The sequence below is a fragment of the Athene cunicularia genome (assembly GCF_003259725.1).
Source record: "Athene cunicularia isolate RWA chromosome 8 unlocalized genomic scaffold, athCun1 chr8_part1, whole genome shotgun sequence".
Taxonomy (NCBI): Eukaryota; Metazoa; Chordata; class Aves; order Strigiformes; family Strigidae; genus Athene; species Athene cunicularia.
Window position 1 is genome coordinate 10,972,627 of NW_020799109.1, and position 23,522 is coordinate 10,996,148.

General features: G+C 52.4%; 1 protein-coding gene across 1 annotated transcript in view; it reads left to right on the forward strand.

The window, feature by feature from the left end:
* The first annotated feature begins 217 nt into the window (after positions 1–217).
* Positions 218–23,522, forward strand: part of ZSWIM5 (zinc finger SWIM-type containing 5) — a 29,036-nt gene continuing 5,731 nt past the window's right edge. The window contains exons 1-9 of the mRNA XM_026854056.1: positions 218–569; positions 8,902–9,050; positions 9,669–9,819; positions 15,180–15,359; positions 17,625–17,801; positions 20,149–20,295; positions 21,267–21,404; positions 21,919–22,179; positions 22,632–22,767. Coding sequence (XP_026709857.1) covers positions 266–569; positions 8,902–9,050; positions 9,669–9,819; positions 15,180–15,359; positions 17,625–17,801; positions 20,149–20,295; positions 21,267–21,404; positions 21,919–22,179; positions 22,632–22,767 — 1,643 coding nt within the window. The 5' untranslated portion in view covers positions 218–265. The remainder of the gene's footprint in view (positions 570–8,901; positions 9,051–9,668; positions 9,820–15,179; positions 15,360–17,624; positions 17,802–20,148; positions 20,296–21,266; positions 21,405–21,918; positions 22,180–22,631; positions 22,768–23,522) is intronic.

The window sequence follows — 23,522 nt, forward strand, 5'->3', positions numbered from 1 at the left end:
CGTGTGTGTTGGTGCAGAAGTGTGTTTGTACGTGGGCTGGGTGCTGCTGGGTGTAAGCCACCAGGATGGCGTGTGTTGGGTGCTGCACTCCTTGACATAGCGATGCATGAGCAGCCTTGGCTGGCCTTATCTTCCTTCCAGAGTTTGCATGGGTAGTTGTGGAAAAGAGAGAAGCTAACATGGCCTTTTCCTCTTCTCCTCTCCCTCTCCAGGGTTCCACCTCAGCGGGACGGTAACGGAGCCAGCGACTGCGACAGAACCAGAGATGACCTACAAGGTGGCCATCAGCTTCGACCGCTGCAAAATCACCTCAGTGACATGCGGCTGTGGGAACAAGGACATTTTTTACTGCGCCCACGTCGTGGCGCTTTCACTGTACAGGATCCGCAAGCCGGACCAGGTCAAACTCCGTCTTCCCATCTCAGAGACCCTTTTCCAGATGAACAGGGACCAACTCCAGAAGTTTGTTCAGTATTTGATCACAGCACACCACACCGAGGTGCTGCCCACTGCCCAGAAGCTGGCTGATGAGATCCTGTCATCCAACTCAGAGATCAACCAAGTGCATGGTAATTCCTTCCTCCTCTCTGGGTGGCTGGGCACGAATTCACTCGGTGTTTGAGGATGGGTGGTCTCACACTGATGGTGTGACCTTTGTTTTGCCATGTTTGTCGCTGCACACAGAGAGAAATGGCAGTGTCAAACTGACATTACTGCATGTGTGTTGGGACCACATTGGTGTTGGCCACACTTGCCTGTTCTGCCCCCTGTTGTTCTTTATGTGTTTATCTGTCAAACACTGGCTTCAACAGGCAAGAAAAGGCAGAGCAGACGGGCTGGTGGTGCACAAGACGCAGCTCAGAGTCAAGGGTGGAGAAAGGGAGCGCGTTTAGTCCCCAACACAGAAGGACATGGTGCTGGGGCCCTGAGGAGTGGGAGGTGCGATGGGGATGTGGCTCCTCCAGCGTGTGGGGACACGGTGTCAGCCCAGCCCTGCACGTTGCTAAGTCAGATGCGGCTGAGCCTGCGGGAGATAAAGCTTTAATCTCCATGGGTGTTAATTTGCCCATAATAAATGAGTGCTGCTGTCCTGACCTACTGCACAAAGGCAGCAGAGATGTGTTCTCAGGCTTTGTGTTTGGAAGATGCTTTTGACTTCCTCCCCTGGAAAGCACTGGCTGGGGGATGGTGCCCATCCCAGCCCTGCTTCAGTTGCCTGGTAGCCCAGGCTCCCTGGGGAGTTGCCCTGAGGCTCCCTTCATCAGCCCAGGCTGGGTGCTCCTGCTGTGACTTTCCAAGGAGCCCATGAGCTGAGGTTGCCCAGGGTCTGCAACACAATAAGTCACTCCCCGCTGTGCTGTGCCTGTCCCACCAGCTGTAGAGCTGAGATAATAAACACTTACCTGCCACGAAAGGGTGTTGCAGGGATTAACATATGTCTGTTAAGTGCTCTGAAGATGAAAAGCCCCATATGCAGCCTAAAATAGGATCTGAACTGGTTGCATCCACATGTAGAGGTGAGGCCAGGGGTCCACCTCCACCATAGGAGTGATGGCAGCTCTGATCTTAGATATTTTCCCCTCCCTCTGTCTGGTCGTTCCTGCTCTGACACTGGGAGAGGTTTTTATCTCCTCCACTGAGGCACATCTGCTGCATGTGTGGTTGTGCTCTCAATTACTGGCTTTTTTGGGCGGGTTCCTCATTTTTTGGTATTAAAAAAGAATGAGGAGCTGTGGTACTGCAGGAATCTGGTGAGGTCCATTCCATCCCTGAGCTGATGATCCACTGAGCTGAGGTTGGGCAAGATCCCTTCTTGGCCATTGTTTGAGCCTGCTTTCTCCTAAGCAGATTGAAGAAAAGCTTTTAAGGCTCTGAATATTTATTGCTCTGGAGTCAGCAAAATGCTGGTGATTGAGAGTCTTACAAAGATACAGATGTTGGCTCTGGTTCAATATCTGCTTCTTGTTTTTACAAGTGGTTTTAAAAAACAAAGCAAAAATTCTCTGTCCCTTCAGACTCATGCAAATTCACTCACTCCAGCATGTGATTTTGAACTGACAGAGACATGTTGACTTACCCAGCAGAATGTGGCACCTATCTGATACCCACGTGGCTGCCTAGCCAGGGTCACAAGCGAGTAAATGCTTCTGCAAGCAGGAGTACAGTCTCTTCTCATCCTGGGGGAGGATGCAGATCGGCCTTAGGATGACGATATGATCTAAAGATGATCTAAGATGATCTTGAGATGATCTAAAACTCATAGATGTTGCACCCTGTGAAAAGGAAGGCTCAAAACCCCTTACGTTCCAGTCCAGAGTGATGTTGTCTAGGGCTTCGGCTCTGAATCCTGGACAGTGTGTAAGCTTTGCCCTCCTTGTCCTGCTAGTGAAGCACAGCTGCTGTGCAACTGCACCGCAGAGCTACTTGAGCAACGAGTCCAGGGTGAGGAAGGGGTGCAGGCATGTGGGACTGTGTATGCAAGAGCAATTTTGGGGACTCCAGTTCAAGGAGATCCAAATTTTTCCTCCATCTTGCCCTTTTCAGCTGTAGTTCATACATTCATAGAGGGTCGACAATCGTAGGATTTGAAATTCTTCAAGGTACGCTTTACATAGAGCTTTATGGGCTTACGTGCACATTTCCTGGCCATGTCTAATTCAGACTTTTGGGGTCACACTTCCATTCACCTTGGGGTTGAGACCATGATGGTTTTTGGCAAGCCAGACTCTGCAGTGCAAACAGTAACCCACTGTGTGCGTTGGACACCTGAGGTTATTACACCTTGGAGGAACAGCTGCTCCAAAAATCCTATTTCCCCCCACCCCCACCCCCATTTCTTCTGAGAGGTCTGTTGAGCTTCAGATCAGTTCTGGTCACCCAAAGGGCTGCTCCTTTCATGTCGATGGTGAGCACGTGGGATGGAGGAGCTGATTCTGCACCTTGGGAGCACTCTGGGCTGGCTGGGGAATGCCCCTTGTGCAAGGGGATCATCTGGTTTTGTAAAATGAGGCTTTCAGGGCTGCTCCTTCTCCCCCTGCAGAGCCTGAATGGCAAAGAAAATTACAGGCCATTGTCTGGCGTGCTTGTCTTGGGGCATCAGAGCTTTGTTCCTTGCAGGAGTCTGTAGCCGCGGGCTGTACCGCATGCCGATCTTCCCGGCTGCCTTCCTAGAAGGAAATGCAAACTATCCAGTAATGATGGAGTCTCGGAGCGCAGCCAAGGCGCTCGCTCGTGTGTTCGCGAAGGATTCAATCCGAGCAGAGAGCCTAGGTGTGCCTGCCGCTCTGCTCCCCACTTGACCTCTGCCTGCTTAAGTGGGTCACGTTTCTGCTCTCATAGCTGGCCGAAAAGGGCAGCGTGCTGACAGTGAGAGCGTCTCGTGTCTCTGACACCTCCACTCTTGGCATCTGAAGTGGCAGCTGGAGGGAGGAGACTGGGGTGGGTTTCAGTGCTGCTGTTTCCCTTCCCTGAGTGTGTTCCTGTTTGGGGACAAAGTCGGTGGCGTGACTGTCCAGCACAGAGCAAGGCTGCAAGGTTGCAAATTTGCTGTCATTGCACCAGCAAATGTGACTTGTGCTTGGCCTTTCCTAGTGGGGTGGCTGCTGGGGGCAGCCAGGACCTGCAGCTGGAGAGCTTGGATCCAACAGCCAGGCCTCTGACGGAGTGAGGAGCATCTGGTGGTGGCCACCTTGGCATCCTGCTCCCTCTGCTCGTCCGAGAGCATCAGCCCAGGGCTCACGTTGGTTTGCTGTGGGGCCAGCCTGGCTTGGGGGAAGTGCAAGCTGAGAAAGTGGCTCAGTGCAAGTTGAGGAAGCCACCAGCCATTGTGGGATGTGCTGGGGTTCAGCTTTGCCACTGGGGAAATCCGTGGTCTACCACTGTGAAACATGGGAAGAGTGTGTCCTTCTGAGGTGCAAATGAGGAACATCAAGCGATGGCTTTGGCGCAGTGAAGCATTGCAGAGAGGTGTCAGAGAGGGCAAGACTGTGAAAAAAAGCTTGAAATGGAAATTGTAGGATGAGAGGAAGATTTCAGGGTCAAAAGCAAGCAATATGGAGGAGGGGGAACTTAGAAGCACTGATGAGTCTCGACAGCAGTGCTGAGTTTCCTGCTCTCACAGTGTGGATCCAACACCCAGCAGCAGCAAGTGCACAGGATCCAAGCCATCCAGCAGACTTGGGAGATGGCATTCATCTCCTCTTGTGTTTTGGTTCATGCTTGTAGGGAATGATTCGAATTTATTTTAAGAGGAAGACAGGATCAGCGTGAGGTGTACAGAAGGAAAACTGCTATCTCAGACACATCCTTTGAGCCCGATTGGGATGTCTGGGCTTTGGAGGCAAACACTGGATTCTTCCTGAGGGCAAAAGCAGTGTGTGCCCAAGGAAGGAGAGGAGGCTGATGAAAACTACTGCAAGGGCAGCTCCCTCCAAGGACAAGCCAGCAGAGGGTCAGTGTGAATCACCAAGGGGCCTCTGTGGTCCTTCAGGGTCTCAGGAGCTTCCTTGAAGGAGAGGACCTTCAGAAAACTGAGTGGGAATGGTCCCTCAGGCTTTAGCGTGGGAAAACCCAGATCTGCTTATGCAAAAGCCATAGGGAGCTCTCTGCCTTATCTTTTCACTTCTGTCCCAGATGTATTATTGCCCAGCTTGAGCCATTCTTTCAGCTCCTGGGCTAATACTGCCCTTCACCCGTGGCCCGTCTTGCTCCTTGTGCATGGCAAGTCACCTGCCAGGTCGGCCGTGCAGGAAGTCCCTGCCTGCCCGTCCTGTCGCACTGAGCCAGGGCTAATATTTGAGGAGTCCTCAGGCAGACTTTAACTTTGAGGTCATCCCATGACAGCATCTGCAGGGCAGCACTGCTAAATCTATTAGAAATTCTGCCTTCCTGCTGGGGAGGAGGAGAAGGTCAAGTCTCCAGGGGATTCATGTCCCTGGTTGCTGAGCTGATGTGAATTTAAAGGAAAACACACCTGAGTGGTGGATGTAAAGTCTCTGCCCGCAGCTCTTACCCCTTGTCTTGTAGAGCTGCTGGAGTTGCCGAATGACCCCAGAGCACATGTGGTGCTGGAGAAGCAGCTTCCAAAGATGGCTGGGCCCGATGCTGGTACCAGCTGGACCAGAGAGCTCCCAGCCACCATGCCGGGAGCCAGTCCAGCTTCACTTGCCCCATTGCTGTTAGAGGGATGTGAATTTTCAGGCCTCCCTGGAGGCTCCATCCAAGCTGCCTCCCCTTGAAAACGAGCCGGGAGCCTTGGCAGAGCTTGACTCCTTGCTTTGCTGCTATTTTTAATCCCTTGTTAGAGTTAATTTCCTTTCTGGTGCCTGGTTATTTTCTCTCCGAGGTTTTCTGCTGTTTGTTTATTTGTCCATGTCCTACCCACCCCCTGCCCCAAGCTGTTTCTCTCTGGAGGAGAGGCAGCCTGGAGGCGTTCAGCAACACCACCATGTGCAGTCATGAGATGGCCCTTGTGAACTGCTGCCACGACGGCCAGCCCTGCTCCGGGTGGCTGCGGCTCGGCTGGCTGGCAGAGCTCTCCTCAGCACTGTCGACCCCGGGGCCAGCACGGCCAGACCCTGAGCCATCCGCGGGTGCTGGGCACAGTCAGCCGAGATGACCACGAGGGAGATGCCAGGGTGGCCACCTGCATTCCTGGGTTGCTTTTACATTAGTTTATCAGCTCCAGGCACTGGTTTAAAAAAAAAAATTATCCCTTTTTCTTTGTGTCACTGCTCCTGCGCCGGGTGAGATGCTCTGAGAGTGCTTCCCACACCACCTGGCAGATGTATCTCCCCTTCTTGGGTTCAGGAGCTTGGGTTTGGGATGCACCAATTCCTTGGCATGATCCATGAGGTCCCACCACCTCCTCAGCCCTGGAAACTTGCTGCTTTCCACTCCAGGAACACCTTTAATTTTCTTCATATTGAGCAGCTAATTTCTGAGCAAGGTGTTGAATTTTTTTGTGCCTGGCTTCGCTATGTTTTCTAATTTTTGTAGATTTTTCCAGTCCTTACTTCTCAGTCTTTGTATCCACATGGAGAAGTCTTGCTTGGCTGTCAAACAGTTAAACCCTGAGCCTGCAGCAAGGCGGGGGGGTTTCTGCTTGGAGTGTGATGGATTACATTTTTATCTGTTTCTATAGCCAGGGTAAACGGGCTGATGAAACACTCTTTCCACTCAGGATGTGCAATGATGTTTCCTTAAATCTGAATCCGGCAGGACCAAGATCCAGCACATCTGAAACAGGGCTCTTTGGAGCAGGAATGCTGCTATATGAGAAATGTGTTATGCAGGCGCTGGGCTGTTTTACATGCCGTTCCCCGCTCCTTTGGAGCTGAGACATGGAATCACTCATCGGCTGCGTCACAGCATGCTGCTGCCGAAGCCCCCACGGTGTGAATGTTGGCAAGGGGAAGTGGACAAATCCTGCCATTAATATTTAAACCCGGCACAAATCCCATTGTTTGCTCTTAAATGTTTATCCAGCTCCCCAGCGTAATTGGGCAGCCCGTTATCTGCCGGGTTGCGTTGCACATGTGGGAATCTGCTATTACAACCCTGTCTCCGAATCTTTTATAGGAGAGCAAAATACATTTACAAGCAAATTTGGGTTTTATTTGGAGGCGCGGGAGGCGCGTTACTAATTTGGCTGTGGCCCGAACCCCAACGTGCGAAGTGCTCAATGTGTTGCGTGGGAGGAGGAGGTTTTATTTAGCTGCACGCTTCTTTCCTTACTGCTTGGGCTTTCCATCGCTAACGCTATGTGTGTGCAGCGAACGCTGAGGGTAGCCCCGGGAACCCCAGAGAAATGCAACCACTTTTTGCATCTTGCCATCTTATTCACCTTTATCTGTCGCAGCAGTCTTGGTGAGGGACCAAGGATGAGCTGAGCTTAGAGAGGATGGGTCATCCCAGGCATCCACACCTTCTTGGTGCCTATAGATGCATCTAGGTGACCCTGTAGAGGCAGCTGAGATGACGTGGCTGGTCTGGATAGCTGCAGCTGCAAGCAGAGGGCGGGATGGTGGGGAGAAGGATATTAGGAGCACAAGCTTCTGTGCTACCTTGGCAATGGGGCTGGATAAGCGCTTGTGGTAGACAGATTAGTCATCGGTTCCTGATAGGGGATAATCGCTGGCTTGTCTGCTCTTTATCTGTGAGATAAGGATGGGGTTGGGGGAGGGAAGGAAAAGGCACAGAAAAGCTGAGATGGCTAGGATGGACTGTCCCTGGTATGGTAGTGGTGGGTCCTCATGGCTTACAGCAAGGCTTAGCCACTAGCATCAAGGGAGCAGGATCAGGGCACGCATGGGGCTGTAGGCAAAAGCCCTCGTGCTCATCCAGGGGCCGTGATTACCTTTCTGCTGCTTCAGCTCCCATCCCAATTACGTGGTTGTGTTGACTGTATATTATTCTGCAGAGGGAGCAGCAGCATCCTGTCCCTTCAGCATGGTGCAGGCTGTACCTAGAGCTTGCTGGAGTCACTCTTGGGCAGTAACTGTTAGCAGAAATTAAAGGAATTTCGTAAAGGACATTAAATACAAATATCTTACCAGGTCAGGAGCATTCTCAGCCTTTGCTGGAGGAGCAAAACCCCTCAGGTTGATGTCCTCTCGCTTGCAAGCCAAGAAGAGACAGTTGCTCTGCTGGGCAGCATCCCAGAGCTTGGTTTTCATGAATTGCATTTGAGCTCCTGGTTCAGAAATGTGTAGGGCTGGGGTGTACACAGCATCCCAAGCTGTCTCTGCATGAAAGTGATGTCTGCTCCCCAACCAGGTCCCAGTTGAGTGGGGAAGACATCATTAAGATTTAATTTGGAATGTGCTGGCTACAGCATCCCTTGGCTGTCCATGCAGCACCTCCCTCTTCCCGCCCTGACCCCCTTCCTTGCTCAAGAGGGAGAAGAGATGGGAGAAACAGATTAAAGTGGAGCAGAGCATCTTACAGCCATGCCCGTCCCTCTTTGGCACTGGTTTTCCCTGAGGAGTTTCTGCAGAGCAGGACTTAAGTGGGAAGCCGAAAAGCTGAGTTTCTGTTCCCTTTTGCGCTCCTGGCTGCTCACTGCAGCCATGCTGTCCTGTGCCCTGGGAGCCCAGGAAGCTGGGGCATTGGTGGGAGGTAGGGTAGCACCCGGGGGAAAAATGGGAATTGAAAGGGGTAAAACAAGGAGAGGTGAATCTGAGCTGCTGTTTAAAGCCCTTGTGGTTTTGGGGGTTTTTTTGTTCACTGAAAGATGAAATACAGTCTGTGAAAACAGTCTGTGAAAACATGTGTGTGCCTGCCATAGGCACTACTCTGGTCACAGTTTGGTCTTTAAAGGATTATTGATCCTTTGCTCTTTCTAGCTGAGGATCTCTCCCAGACAGGTGCACTGATGTACTGGAACTTGTCCTAAAGCAAATGAAGGACAGGACCAGGTGTTTAACGTGGGGCTCTGGAGCCCCCATACAGTGGTACCTTTGTTAGACTAATGTGGGGAAGGGCTTGCAGGAATTGGAGATTTACCGATGCTTAAACAAACGGGTGATGTTGAGCAGGAGGAGGAGCACCCTGGGTGATCCCTGGAGCTGGGGAGCACTCTGGGCTCTGCAGCTGCTCTGCGTGCACCCCCAGGGCTTTGGAGGAAGGCGGGTCCCTGCTCTTCCTCAGCCTCTCTTCATGTGGGGCACAGAGGGAGTGGGGCTGGGCATTAGCCCTGTGGTCAGGATCCCACCTGATGGCTGCTGCCACCACTGTGGAAGGAGAGCATGCCAGCCTGGGGCTCACTGCCTGGGAACCTGCTTGGTTTTCCCTTGTCTGAGCTGATAACATAGAGGTGTGTCTGCTTCTTGCTGGTGGGACTGCTGACCCTGCTGCTATAAACACAGTTGTCTCTCTTCTCCTCCTTTCCCATTCCCCCAGGCGCTCCCGACCCCACTGCTGGGGCCAGCATCGATGACGAGAACTGCTGGCACTTGGACGAGGAACAGGTCCGAGAGCAGGTGAAGCTGTTCCTATCTCAGGGAGGGTACTACGGCTCGGGAAAGCAGCTCAACTCCATGTTTGCCAAGGTGAGGAGGAGCCGACTGCTCTCTCCCCTCTCTGTTCGGCGTGTCACGTAGCCGGCAGCTCACTGGCTGCCCTGGCAGGGTGCCCATCACAGCTGGGAATCTCTGCTCCAGTGCCTTCTCTCCTGGTCGCAGAGCAGGCGGTTGTAATCCAGGCTCTGGGTCAGGCCTGGGTTGTCTCGCCTGCTCTCCTGGCTGGTCCCTTCCTCCCACATGATGGGCTTGCTGTGGTCCCTGCACGAGGGAGGGATTTCCACCATCTCCCCATCAGCATGGTGTGGGGAAGGCCAACCCTGCAGAGCTTACCGAGACCATGGAGAGGTGGCACCTATGGGCTCTTCCTTTGCAGAAGGACCTTGTTTTCATGTTCTGACTGCTTGGTCCTCGTCACAGCCTAGGCTATAGCTGCTACTCAGTTGGATTCCAAGCAGCCATGTCACAGTCATTGCATGAGTGTTATAATGTAGGACTATACCTTATACACACATATATATGTATATATTTACAGTCTGGACCCCCAGACTGAGGGAGCTGTGGGTTGCCAGCCAGGTGACTGTGTCCTAAACACCCCCAAGGGACCATGGTTTGTCTCACCAAAGACCTTCTCTCTGTCCTTCCCAGGTCCGGGAGATGCTGCGCATGAGGGACTCCAACGGGGCCAGGATGCTGACATTGATAACGGAGCAGTTCATGGCCGATCCTCGGCTCTCCCTCTGGAGGCAGCAGGGGACAGGCATAACGGAGAAGTGCCGGCAGCTCTGGGATGAGCTGGGTAAGGGTCACTGCCTTGCAAAGAGCAGCAGCAGCAGGCTTGCCTGGGCTGCCAAGCCGGCTGACCTTGTTTCAGGGGCTTTTGGGGCTTTTTTGAGGGCAGAGGCCCTGAGAGATGCCAGGATTTACTCTGATCTCCTGCTGGGAAATACTGGCGGGACAGCTCAGGATCAGGCCCAAACTACACAGTTCAACACCTTAAACCAGCCCCTCTTCTGCAAAGAAGGTCGAGGATGATTGGTGTGCAGAGTGTGGCTGGTCTCACACTTGCAGCAGCCTGGTGTTTGGTGCGTTGCCCTGAAGCCTTTGCGAGGGAGGACAGAGGGAGGGGCTGGTGAGCCCCAGGGGCTGGACATAGCCTGGATGTGGAAATGCTCTTGCTCCAGAGCAGGAAAGTCAGATTCTCAAGTCTCATCCCACCTAACAGATTTCTGCCTGCTCCGGTGCATGTTTTCAGGGTCAGGAGGGCCAGGGTGGCCAGCATGGAGCCTGGCTTTAAGGGAAATGCAGTTCTGGGTAATTCTAGCTAAGCACCTTAGACAGTGGCTCAGCTGGCTGACACCATAATATCATTAGAATAAAAACATTTAGATGACGTGGGCCCAGAGAGGTTGGTTGTGTGGTGGAGTTAACCCAGCAGTTCTGGGCTCTCCTGGACATCTGGGATCTTGGGTAAATAGTTTGACTTGTGCCATAGTTTTATGAGTGAGTTTGAGCTTCTCTGCAGCCTGCTGGTAGGAGATGCTGTGTAAGGGCAAGGGCTCATGGGCTGGGACCAAAGAGATGTTGTAGAGCTGGAAGAAGGATGAAGGTGGTCCAGGGTCTGGAGCACCTGAAACTGCAGCTGGGATCACAGACCCTTCTACCAAGTCCCCAACAAATGCAAACATAGCCATGAGACTGGAGAGCCTGGCCAAACTGAGCAGACAGAGGCTGGGCAGGGGTGGGATGTCTTGCTTCTGTGTGAAGGTCCCTGGATGGAAATAATGACATCGGCTCTGGAGAGCTCATCTGTGCTTGCTTGCCAAGAAGCTATTTCTAGGATTTTGGGAAGCTGCAGCTAGATGATTGGGTATGCAAGGATCCTGGAGAGGTGGCCAAATCCATCAAGCCAGAATTTCCACATGGAAGAAAGCAAACACATCAGTGAAACATGGATGGGTGGGTGTCTGGGCAGGCCTGGTCACAGGAAGCAATTTGCCCAGAATTACAGATTATTTGGCCAGATTTCAAACCTGCTATCCAAGCCAAGAACTCTCCCTCCCTTCCTACACACACGACAGGGGTGTTTGGATTTCAGTCCTGGCTTAACCATGCAAAGACCAGGTTGGTATGTGTAGTTTGGGTCGACAGAGTGGGAGGAGACGACAGCATGTCCCATCAGCAGATGGCAAGGTGGCTGGGGGAACGTCAGGGCCCTGGATCAGTGTGACAGCAGGTGAAGCATGGTGCCAGCCAACACGTGTCACGGGGGAGGGTCTAGGCCTCTCCATGCTGGGGAGAAGCCCCTGTGGAGGACACAGTGATGGTCCAAGAAGTGGCTTCAGGGCAGGATGGGCATGGACTGTACTCAGAGCAGGGATTATTCCCCCCATTTTACAGAAGCCTTTTTTTATTTGGTCTTGGGCAGCTTTTGCTGTAGGAACATAGCATCCCTCTGAAGGAGGGGGGGAGGCACAGAGGGACCAGAGCTGCAGTGCTGTTCCAGAACATCAGCAACACAAAGACATGTCCGAAACCATCACTGGGGGGGTAATGGTAGCCGGGGTGTGTGGGGTGGTGAAGACACGTTGTCCGACTGTCTGTGGGCTGCAGATGCCAAAGCTGCCCAGTGTTACTGCTGCTGCCAAAGCGAGGGATGAGGGGCATGTTGCCAGCTGCTGCAGGAAGCCCCAGCACAGACCGCATTCCCTTGCCACGTGGAAGAGACAAATGGGCCTCACAGAAATTATTTTGGGCACGTGCTTAATAATTAATCATTGATTTTAGCAAAGACTGCATCACAGACTTGCATGGGATTGGAAGAAGATCAGCCTTAAAGAAGATTGTGGATTTATGCTGGGGAAAATGTAAAGGATTTTGCAGGATTTCAGAGTTTTAAAAAAAAATATAATAAAAAGGGCATCATTTGCTTGATCGTGTGCTGCCAACTGAACATCTATTGCCCCGTCTGCTGGGGAGCCAAAGGAAAGACCTGCTGGATGGAGAGCTCTGCGGCGTGGGAGTATTTGCCCTGGCGCATTAGTACTTACGATTAAAGCCTAATTACAAAAAATAGACGAAAAACCAGCTGAAGTGCAGCCTGACCTTAATCTGCCTGGAGACGGGTTTATTTATCTCGGCCACTTGTTTACAGTGGGGAATTTCAACAGATTAAGCCGGGGAGCGACCCTGTGGGAAAGAGGAGAATTTCTTTGATGGTTTGGAAACTCGGGCGCGGGATTGGAGCGCCTGTCCTCTCCGGGGCCGGGACCGCTGGGCTGGGAAGACTCCAAACCCCCCACCCCCTGCACCCAGCTCCGTCATCAAAAAGCATTTTTGTTTAGAGGCTTAGCTTAATCGTGATCTGCCGCTTTGTTCCCTGGTTAACCTCCAGCTATCAGAAAGTTCACATGAAGGTTTCTGCAGCATGTGAACAGACACAGAGTCTGACCCAGCATGGCGTTTTGGCTCAGGACAAGAGTCACTTGTGCTGTCAGCTGATGTTACTTGACCATAGGGCTCAGAAAAACCCTCTTTTCCATCTCCCAGATAACTATCACGACTGAGACGGACATGAATCCCTCTTCCCTCCTTTTCCCCACCTCCCCACCACATCTTCCCTTCTGCAGGGGAGCCCGGGGCACAGCGTTTTGGCAGGCAAAGGATACCTCGGAGGGCTCCCAAAAATAGGCTGCAAAGTCGTGAGGCTTCCGAGGATCACATCTTAGCTGAGCTGTGGGAGCCAAAAATCCAGCGGGCACATCCCATTCCTGGGGGCGGTGGAGCTGGAACACCAAGCCTCATTACCGCCTGTAGCCGAGCCACTCTGTGCACCATCAGAGGCCTGAGCTGAAATTGCTGGAGGCTGCTTTTTGCCTAAGCAGCCCCAAAGCAGGTGAAGAGGGGCAGTGACAACAGGCAGGATTGCTGGTGGGAAGGGGATGTCGGAAACCAGTCAGAGCCCTGGGATTTCCAACACCAGGAGCCAAGTGCAGGATTTAGCTCATGGCTGCCCGAAGAGGTGGGGAGTTTTATGCCCTTGAGGTGGCAGCAGGCAGGTGAGCCACCACTCAGATGAGGGGCATTAACCACAGCCTTAAGGAAGACTCATTTTCTGGAGCTGAGACCTGATTTTTTTCAAAGGCACCGTGTCCATGCAGCCCCATGGAGTCTGCAGGAGCCTGGGAGCAGGAAGCACAGACCTGCTTTGGGAGGGATGGGTCCCAAAAGCCCCTAAAGAGATGGCTCTTCTCTTGCACATGCATTAATCACTGATGTTGCATCTCAGAAGTCTTACTGCCCCCTGTTCATCAGAAAGGAGTGAAGTTTTGGTGTGGCTTCCTGGGAGCAGTGGAGCTGAGACATGGGTGGAGCTGGACCAGGCAGTGGCTACTTTGAATATTTGCTGATCTTCAGTGTTTAGGGTTGCTTTTCCCATGCCCTTTCCTTGATGTAATGCTGCTGCCATCTGCGTTGTGATGCCGAGATGTCTCTCCTGCCAAGCTAAGCCACTCCAAGAAGCTGGACGTGCATAGCCTCCATGCCTTATTAATTAATATATTGGTTTGAACCAAACATGTTCACAAGTCCCAACTGGTAGAGGACGGGTCCTGGGAGACGCACACCAAAAGCACCACCAAAGCTCAGCTATAAGCCAGAGGAGTGGGGAGATGCCAGAGTCAGGACATTCCTGCTCAGCCTGGTTTTGGCTCATGCTGCCTGGAAAAGGGACCAGCTTCTCCAGCTGCCTCTGTCAGAGGTGCAGCCTTGCTTGGGGCTGTTTGGCTCGATGGCGTGGCTGTGCAGCTGGGAGCTGCCACACAAAACACACTGAGCGAGGGAGGTGGTTTGGGCATGTGGAGGAGTCCCCTGTACCGCGGAGCTGTGTTCGGTGATGTTGTCCTGTTGCTGGCTGTCACTTTGGGATGGGAATTTTGGTGCTGGGAGTGATGGAGACGTAGGGGAGAGCAGCTGGCTGGGCGGGGAGAAGGAAGGTGCTTCAGGTCTCTGCTGGACCCATGGAGGAGGGGCAGGGGACGGTGTTTCTGTGGGAGCCCGCAGGCATGGCAGGATCTGACACGGGCAGAGAAAGGAGCAGCACTGGGCTGCTCAGCCTCGGGGGATCCCCAGGGATGGTGCCACCGCAGCTGTGCCAGCATGCAGCCATCCCACCCCACGGGGCAGGGACAAGGGAGGGGACAGGCTGTATCCTGGCAGCCTTGCAGGGAAATTTGGGCAGAAATGCAATTAGCTAAAGGAGAATTCATGGGTTTGCACTTATTTGGGTTGCTGCAGTCCTTTTCAGAACAGTGGGTGACCCAGGAGAGTGGCAAGGCTCAGTTGGCAGCACCAGTATCAGCCATGTCTTACAAAAGTATGAATTGCTTCTTAATGACAACAGATGTCCTTGGGACTGGTTTTGCCTCTCACTCACACAGCAGACAATATCGTCAGACCTGTGAGGTCCTGTGGTTGACCATGGGGGATGTCAGCATCAGTGTCCTACTGATGGGCACCTCTGCTTGTGAGGTTGGAGAGCTCGCACCTTGGAGGGCTCTTGCCTGTGAGACATCAAGCCAAGCTCCAGGTTCCTCTGCTGGTTCCTGTGCAGGCTGGGGGCTACTGGGGATTTACAAAGAAAAAAGGGGAAAAAAAAAAAAAAAAAAGAAGAAAATACACCAAATCTCCTTTTTAAATAGTTGAATGCAAATGGCCTGAAGAACAATGGCAGATGAAATAGCATTTGGAGCAGGCTTTAAAGCGCTTGGAACGTGGGTAGGATCAAAATCAGGTTAGTCTTTGGAGATACAGACACTGCAGCTTGCCAGGGTGTTTTTAAGCATGCTTTTGATGTGTAGTTCAAACACTAGATTTGTCCTGGCAGACAGAAGCACTCACAAATTCATACACAGCCACGCTCTCCTTCCCTCCTCCCCACTGTCCCCCATCTCATGAGATTATAATTTAGCTTCATTACAGAGGAGTTTTACTTTTATTTAAAAGCTGTCTAAATCCCCCTCCTGGGTCCGTGCATTATGCTGAAATGAGTTTACGAACGCTGATGAAACATTGCAGGCTCTCAGGACGAGCACGGCAGCGGAAGAGCTTTTCCCCACGGGTATGGTGGTGGCACCTCCTTGATTTCTTGGCTTTGTTTAGGGGCGCTGTGGGTGTGCGTGGTGTTAAACCCACACTGCAAGCTCGAAGAGAAATCCTGCTGGCTCCGGCAGCTGCGCAAGTGGGGCGAGATGGACGTCTGTCCCCTGGAAGATGGCAATTACGGTAACGAGCTTCCCAACATCACCAATGCGCTTACGCAGAGCTCTGGTCACAGCCAAGGTGAGTTGGGACAGGGAGTGGAAATCCAGCCAGTGGCTACAGGGGTAAGGTCCAGGTCAGAACTCACCTCAGAGTTGAGAGACTTCCGTTGACCTGCTGGTGATGTCTCAGGGAGTCATGGGAATACAAAACATTTCTCTTTAAAGCCTCTGGTTTTAGATATGCTTGGAAATGTTTAGCTCTTTGCTACTTCTCAGGTGAATTAATCTGTATTTTGAGCATCAAATTAGAGGCCATTTTAAAGCAATTTGACCTTGGAGGAGTTTAGACCCCTACGGTCTGTGCAGGTTTGGGTATGGAGTTTTACAGAAAACGGGCACTGCTTGGAGCAAAGCAGAGCTGAACTCAGAAGCCCTGGCTATAATGAAAGAGTGAGGAGTTTGAGATGATGCAGAGCCTCTTTCCCAGCCCTTGAGCGTCACTTATGGGCTTTGATTCAGGTGGTAGGTAAGTCATTAGCCAGGAATGTTGAATGCAGTTCAAGTGTGGAGCACAAACAGAGCAAGGTAGCTATGGGGTTGTTCCTTCGTGCTAAATATTTTCTCAACCCCTGACAAAGCATTTGATCCCTTTAAATTTAAGCACTTTCCCCCTTTCTTTTGCCCGAAGTAGACATTAATTGAAAGTTACTGCTCTTACTATGCCTCCATCTGCTGTACTGGAATTGGTCTTTGTTGTGTTATGTGTGGCCGAAGTGGGGAGAGGGGGACGCCACCCGTGCCTCAAAGAAAAACTTCACTCTTCTGGGTGGGATTAGTCCCTCAGCAGTGGTTTGGGAGCGTGGCCATCTTGCCAACCCACCCCAGCCACAGCCAGCATCGCACACCCCGGCTGCTTGCTGCACCTCCCCATGCAGCTTAATTTAAACCTGGCCTTGCTCCATGTCCTGCGTGAGCCCCGGGACTCCCCCCTGGTGTTCCCAGCTCTGCTGAGGATTCACTCTGGCATTCAGGGCAGGCTGCCGGAGCTGAGCAGGTCACTTTTTTTAGGCATGTGGGGAGTTTCCAAAGCACATGCTGGGGACGTCCCCTTGTCCCTGTGGTCCTGCCTCTCCAAGCAGGGGCTCCCAGGGTTAATGTTTGTGCATATGCAAATACTGCTGCGGATTGTTGCCAGCTTCTTTTATTACTGAAAGGAGAACAGCTGATTCCTGAAATCATTCCTGGTAAAGTGAGCGGGCTTGGTTCTGTACGTAGAAACACCTGTTTAATTTCTCTCCACCTCGGGGTGCCTGCAGCGTTCAGGCTAATTGCTTGTTGCCATCGTTTCCGGAGCATGTTTATCCAGCCTCCCTGGATCAGCTCTGAGCAGTGCCTTTTGTTTTCCTCCCTTGAATGCATTTAACTTGGCCCATCTTGCAGATTGAAGGACCTAACATTCACCATTGCATCCCCTTTGGGGCTTCCTGTTTTGCAGCCCACTGGCTCTGTTTGGCCCTCGTGATCTGGCGTGGCTGGAGTGATAGCAGGATTGCTCCAGACAGGCCTTTTCCTCCTGACAAACCACTTGTCTGAACTGTCTGGACAGAGTGAAACTCTCATCCAGCATTCGATAGCTTCAGACATGTCAGTGAAGTTACAGAGCAGCACTGAAGAGCTTAGACAACTGCTGTAGAGCAGCAGTGGGGTTTCAGACAATGCCGTATCCTCCCTTCCAGCCCTCTCACACAGACAGAGGAGGCTGCTGGAAGACAGTGGTTTCACCCATCACCTGGAGGCAGATGACGCACGGCTTGTGTGGTTCCCTTCGTGGCTTCAGGTGCTGCTGATCTAAGCAGCTGTGGTTCAGTGAAGCTGGGAGAAGAGCTCGTGGTGCTTGTGGGGCAGTAAGGCTGAGGTAGCTCAGTCCTGACCCTGGCAGCTGCCTGCACGCTAGGTGTCACAGGGGTGGGAATGCACTGCCACGTTTCAAGGCATCAGCCTCCTATGTGGCTGAATTATCATCAAAAGCAAACAGACAGGCAGTCCCTGCCTCTTTTCTCACCTCTCTGGCCAAGGCAGCTATTCTAGCAAGTTACTTAGCCATGCCATCTAAGGAGACGGCAGTCTCCATCAGAGATGGGGCAGGCAGCAGAGGTATCTAAAGGCAATCTGCCGCAGCACAGGAGCCAGAGCCCCGGTGCTGAGCTCGGAAGTGGCTGGGGTGGGACCAAGTGGGGCTTTGCTCTCTTTGTAAATACATTACTCTGCCCAGGGAGGTCATGTCTGGGGACAGGAACAGGCTGCCCCTACCCCACCAAGGCACTGACAGTTCTTCTCTTTGCAGACTCGCTGGCCAGACCCAGACGAACCGTGTTCACCCGAGCGATTGAGGGCTGTGACCTCCACTGGCAGGACAGCCACCTCCAGCGCATCATTAGCAGTGACTTCTACGTGTCTCCCTCCTACCAGCGGGAGGGTGAGAGCCTCCTCTTCAACTCCCAGGGGCAGCCACTGTGGCTTGGTGAGCATCCAAACCAGCAGCCCCTTGCATGGCCTGGGTGGGTAGGGTTGCTAGTGGAGAAGAGCCACCCAAGGCATCAGAGAAGCTTTGCTACCCGGGGTTCTTGCATGCTTCTGCATCCTAGATTGAAAGTGCCTCCCCAGCCCTTAGCCTGAGGAGTAGGACAAGCAGAACTTGATGCCCTCCCACACCCCAGACACAGCCCTTATAGCAAGCCCCACATCTTTACAGTCTAGGTTCCCCTTGGGCAGCTTGGACCAGGCTCGTTGTGTCCTCTTTCATCCTGCCAGTGTTTGGCTGTCCCCAGGGCAAGCTCTCACTGTTCCCAGTACAGGGGCACTGAACACTTAAAGTCACTTCAGAGTTGGCTGGGGAGCACAGCTATATCCTCTGGATTTTTTTCTTCCCTGCACTCACCCTCTCTTTAGTCTTCCCTTGAAGGCAATTAGCAGACAGTACAATTAAGCCTTGTATGAGGTTAAGGCATACTGGAGCAGTCAAACCCAGTACCCTCCTGTGTTGTAGACCTTTAGTACATGTACTTCAAGACACACAACTTCTGTACTGTGAAATCTTGACCCTGGGTGGATCTGCAGACCCTTGACAGCTACATGTCAGGGATGAGAATAAGTGAGACGAAGGGCTTGGTGTACCTGGCTGTTAGCCCTCAGACTGACCCCAAAATGGGAGAGACAAGGCCCCCACACCTCCAGGAGGGTGGATGCCTCACCCCTACAGCTCAAGATCTGAATGTATGGACGTGGAACAGGTCAAAACCCACCACTGCACTGTTGTCTGCTCCCAGAACCAGAGCCTGACAAAGGGGAAGAGAATATTTAAACCCATCCAGAGATGTGGTTTCTGGAGCAGCAGGCACTAAATGGCTATTAAGGCCAGGTGATAAGTTAAGAGAGCCCATGTGAAGGTTGCTGGTACACCTCTGCTATGTTAGCTGGGGCAGGAGAGGATGTTACTACTCTGGGAAGAGTTTTGTGCAGCTGCAGGCAGCAGGTCTCCTCCCTGTAGAGCCATAGGCAGCGGTGGTGGGTTAGTGCTTCCATGGACTCCATCTAGCAGGGACCTGATGGCCACAGCTTCCCTGACCCTAACATAATCTGGGTCTGGTGAGACCTTTGGCCCAGCTGGTTGGTGCATGTTATTTTTCTGATGTATTTGCCATGATTTTTGAATTTTGCACTTTTGCTTTCTTGGCACCCCTTCAGGGACTCAGTGCTGGGAGAGGAGTGTGATTTGTCAGCAACTTGCAGTGATGAATTCAGTGAGAAGCTGAATATTTCATCCGTTTAGCAAATGAATAGAGAGAGCAACAAGCAGCTCTTTTACAGATGTGTTTGTTCTGAAACCTCTTCTTTGCGTATTCCTTGCGGGTGACCTTTGGGACGTGGAAACCCCATTTGTGGAGGTGGTTGTCTGCATTTCCAAAGCTTTCTGAGCTCTTCCAGGAATAGAAATTATCCCTCTACCATAATTTTAGATCTTCTGTGTTTGCCTTTTTTTTTTCCCCTTGGTAGGACATTTTGCAAGAAAATGGGATTTTTGCTGCTTGTTATGCGGCATGTCATGTCATCTGCTCCTGCTAATTTCTCACTCAGTCATAATCCTCTCCACAGTTGCTTGTGATTTCAGGTGAGCAATGAGCAGCAGGAGCAGATGAATTCCTAAGCAACTGTGAGTCTTGGGGGGGGTTTCACGCAACTGTTCCTAATAATAAAACACCAGGCAGGAGAGCTGCAGAGAGACAGGGTGTCTGCAGAGCTCACTTCATAGAGGCGTTAAGGAAGCAGTTCAAAACATCACTCCAAATCTGCCAGGGCCCCCAGTGCAGTGCTGGATGCACAGCCTCACCCCACATATTGCCACCTGTGTCATGACAGCAGGGAGAGATGTTGGACGAGATACCAAGAAGTGTTTGGGTGCACAGCAATGAGAGAAATCACCATAAGCCGTGAAGATTTTAGGAGAAATGAGTGTCAGGGTTGTGACAGCTTGTGTTTGGAGCCATTGTATTGCATCAGTGGTGTGTTGGAAATTCTTCCATTAGGTAAGGTTTATGACGGTTGGGATTTAGGTACTGACATGACTGCTGTGGATTGAACGTGGTATGAGTCCTGTTAGTATTCCTGGTAGGCATCCCTGCCAGGAGCAGAGAGAAAGGGATGAATTCAAGACAGGGAGCAGGAGTTTGGCTGGAATGTGGGGAAGATGAGTCAAAGAAAATGTCCTGAAGCCTGGTATTGTCAGGTTGTCTCCCTGTATCAGTAGCATCCTGTGAGTTTCTGTGCTCCTCTGGTTCAGCCATGCCCCCGTGTTTGTCCTTGCCTTGCAGAGCACGTCCCAACAGCCTGTGCTCGTGTGGATGCCCTGCGCTCTCACGGCTACCCCAGAGAAGCTCTCCGACTAACTGTTGCCATAATCAACACCCTGCGACTGCAGCAGCAAAGACAGCTGGAAATATATAAGCATCAAAAGAAAGGTATGAGTAGAGCTGTGGAGGAAGTGTCACACGAGGTCTGGCTGGGGTGTCCCAGCTGGTTGAGGAAGTTTTCTCCACCTCAAAGAGTAGTGCTGCCCCATCCAGAGCAGCAGAGGTTGATGGTGGGCGGCACTGTATGGGATTATTTCACACTAGAAAAACTGATGCATCTGAGTGCTTGAGCCAGACTCTGTTGGTATCCACACACTAAGGCCAGAGGTGCCCACGTGCTGTCTTTAGACTGCTGGAGTAGGGATTCTCTTGTTCCCGCTGTCACCATGTCTGGTTGCCTGTGAGGATTTCACAGGCGAGTGGTGCCTGCATTGAAGAGGAGCTGCTTGTCTGCAGAGCTGCAGTAACAGGCTGTTTGTGCTACTTCCACCTTGCATTTGCTGAGTAAATTGTACCAGGAGGCGAGCCCAGTGTGTCTCCTTCTGCAGTTGCAGTTGGCAGGGAGCAGGGGTCAGTTATTGCAGTGCTGCTGGAGGTCAGTGGCTCCTGAACCTTGCTAGATCAGCCAGCTTGAGATCCTCAAAAGATGCAGCTTTTAAGATTCACTGGAAGTCTTTGTCATCCCTGAAGAGTTCTGCTTGTGTTTCAAAAACCAGGCTACCATTGCAAATGAGTCCATAAGCTACAGGTCTGACTTTATTATAGACTCCATCTTGGGACTCTGCAGTTCCTTGTGTCCTCCTGGAACAGAGAACAAGCTGCTGCATTTTGTTTGGCCTTAGGGGCAGCTTTTTTTTTTATTGGGTGCCTGTTCCCTCTGATATCTATGTCAGTGTGCATGGTGGCTGCTCTGAGCTGCTCCTTTCCCTCATGAACTATCACGCCAGAGTTGGCTCTGAAGGTCCCTGTGACCCGGGCTGTGGGGTGAGAAAAGGCTTCTGGTCTCAGAGACCCTTCTGGGTGCACAAACTGTCTTTAAATTCCTTACTTTTACTGTCTTTCTGTTCCATTTTTTGCAGAGCTGCTGCAGCGAGGAGCAACAACCATCACCAACTTGGAGGGCTGGGTAGGCCACCCTCTGAACCCCATCGGCTGCCTCTTTCTCACCCTGACTGAAGCTTGTAGATTAGAAGAGGAAAATTGCCTTGAAATTTCAGGTACCGAGTGCCTCTCCTGGCTCCCTTCCTAGTGGCTGCAGGTGAACCAAGTCCAGCAGGCAGACCCTGGGTGCAGGTCTGAGGCTCGGGACTCCTGGGCTCTGAATCTCCCCCCTCTCTGCCTTCACAGAGCAGCCAGGGCAGAGCTGCAGTGCAGAGAGAGGGAGTTAGTGGCCTTGAGTTGTTTCAGCCAGAGCAGGAGAGCAGCTTAGCAGAGCTGAGCCAAGGTGTGCCGGCCCATGGGAAGGCTCTGGTGTTAGCTGTGCGCCCTGTTGCACGTCTTGGGTCTCCTGCATCTCCTAGCGAGAGCAGGAAGGAGGGTGAGGAAGTGAGCAGGAAGGAAGACCCATATGTCCCGCAGGGAGCTTTTATCCATCATCTCTGGGTGACTGAAGGCAGGCAGCAAGGGAAGTGTGGTTCTCGCTTCTGAAGTTGAGAGGCTTTTCTCTCTGCTGTGGTTTTGCCGCTTAGGAAGGCTCTTCTAACCCTGCTGCATCTCTCCCCCTTCTTCCAGACACCGGTGACTCCAAACCCCCAGTGTATCAACATGTGCCCGTTGCGACTGGCAGCCAAGACAGTGGCGAGTCCTACCTGTCCCTGGCCTTAGAGGTGGCTCTGATGGGGATGGGTCAGCAGAGAGTGATGCCTGAAGGTCTCTATGCCCAGGACAAGGTGTGTCGCAACGAGGAGCAGATCATCGCCCGGCTGCAGGACCTGGAGCTGGACCCGGTGCTGGTGCAGACCCTGCGGAAGCAGTGCATCTTGCTGCTGGAAGGTGGGGGCTTGGTCCATCTAGCTGGCTTCTCTGTCTCAGCTAAGTGCCGATAATGTCTCTGGGGTGCCCTTTCCAAGGTTTACACCTGGCTGACCCCATCCTGGCTTCTTCCTCTGTGTGTGTGGTGCTGAGTCTGTAGGATGGCTGCTCTGCCCCATCATCTGGCAAAGCAAGGATCTGCTGACATCCCTGGAGCCAGACTGCCTCAGAGGCTTTACAGAGAAGGGTGCTTCAGTTTCTGAGGGATTTTGACCTGAAAGGGTTTTTAGAAAAGGGAAGAGCAGCCCTTTGCCCTGGATCCAACATGAGTAATGCACCAGGGAGCTGCTAAGCAGATCTTCAAAGCTTTGAGATAGTCTAAACCCCAGCCACAGATCCTGCTGTACTAGTCTAAACCCCAGCCACAGATCCTGCTGTACTAATTATGGCTGATGGGCTCTGCTTCTGCCTAGGTGGTCCCTTCAGCGGCTTGGGAGAAGTCATCCACCGTGAGAGCGTCCCCATGCACACCTTTGCCAAATACCTGTTCTCTGCCCTTCTGCCCCACGATGCAGACCTGGCATACAAGCTGGCTTTGCGGGCCATGAGGTTGGTGCATGTTTTATTCTATCTCTACCCCCCATTTTACGCCTCTCCTGTGCTCGGCTGGGAAGCTGGGATGCTTTGCAACCCTAGAACAGGGATGGGAGTGGAAGCAGTCTTGGAGCTTTCCATCCCTGGGACCATCCTGTGCAGCATGTAGGCCTGCCTGGGCACCAAGCAGCAGTGCTAGAGACTTATGCTCTCTGTTTGGGCAATTCCTGGTTTTCAAGCCCTGTCCATAGGGATTTGCATGGGCATGATAATGTCTGCTGGTCCAGCCGTCTGCCCAGCTCTCGGCCCAGGCTGGACTGCCACCTGCCTGTCCTGGTGACAGGCATCCTCCACTGGAGCAGGTCCCAGGCAGGCATGGTGCTGTCATCTGCCTTCTGTCTGCCAGGCCTTGGGCACCCTGCAGCCCTCCCTGCCCATAGGAAGGGCTGTTATCCTGGCACAGATGGATACATGATTTGTCCCAGGCTCCAGGATGTCACAGCACCAGGCAGAGTACAGTCGCACTCTAATTCTCCATTAAAGCCCAGCTCTATCTCTGGCACTGGGGACAGAGCCGATGCTGAGAGCTGCCCCATTTCCCTCCACAGTACGTGACACACCTCAGACATCAGCCTGTGTACTGCACTTTTTTGGCAGGGTCTGGATGGGTCTTGAAAAGGCTCAAATTTCCCAAATGAGTCAATGCTTGAAGGACCTTCAATCCCAGAGCATCCCAGTGCCTTCTCCCTCTGACACCATGTTTTTTGCAG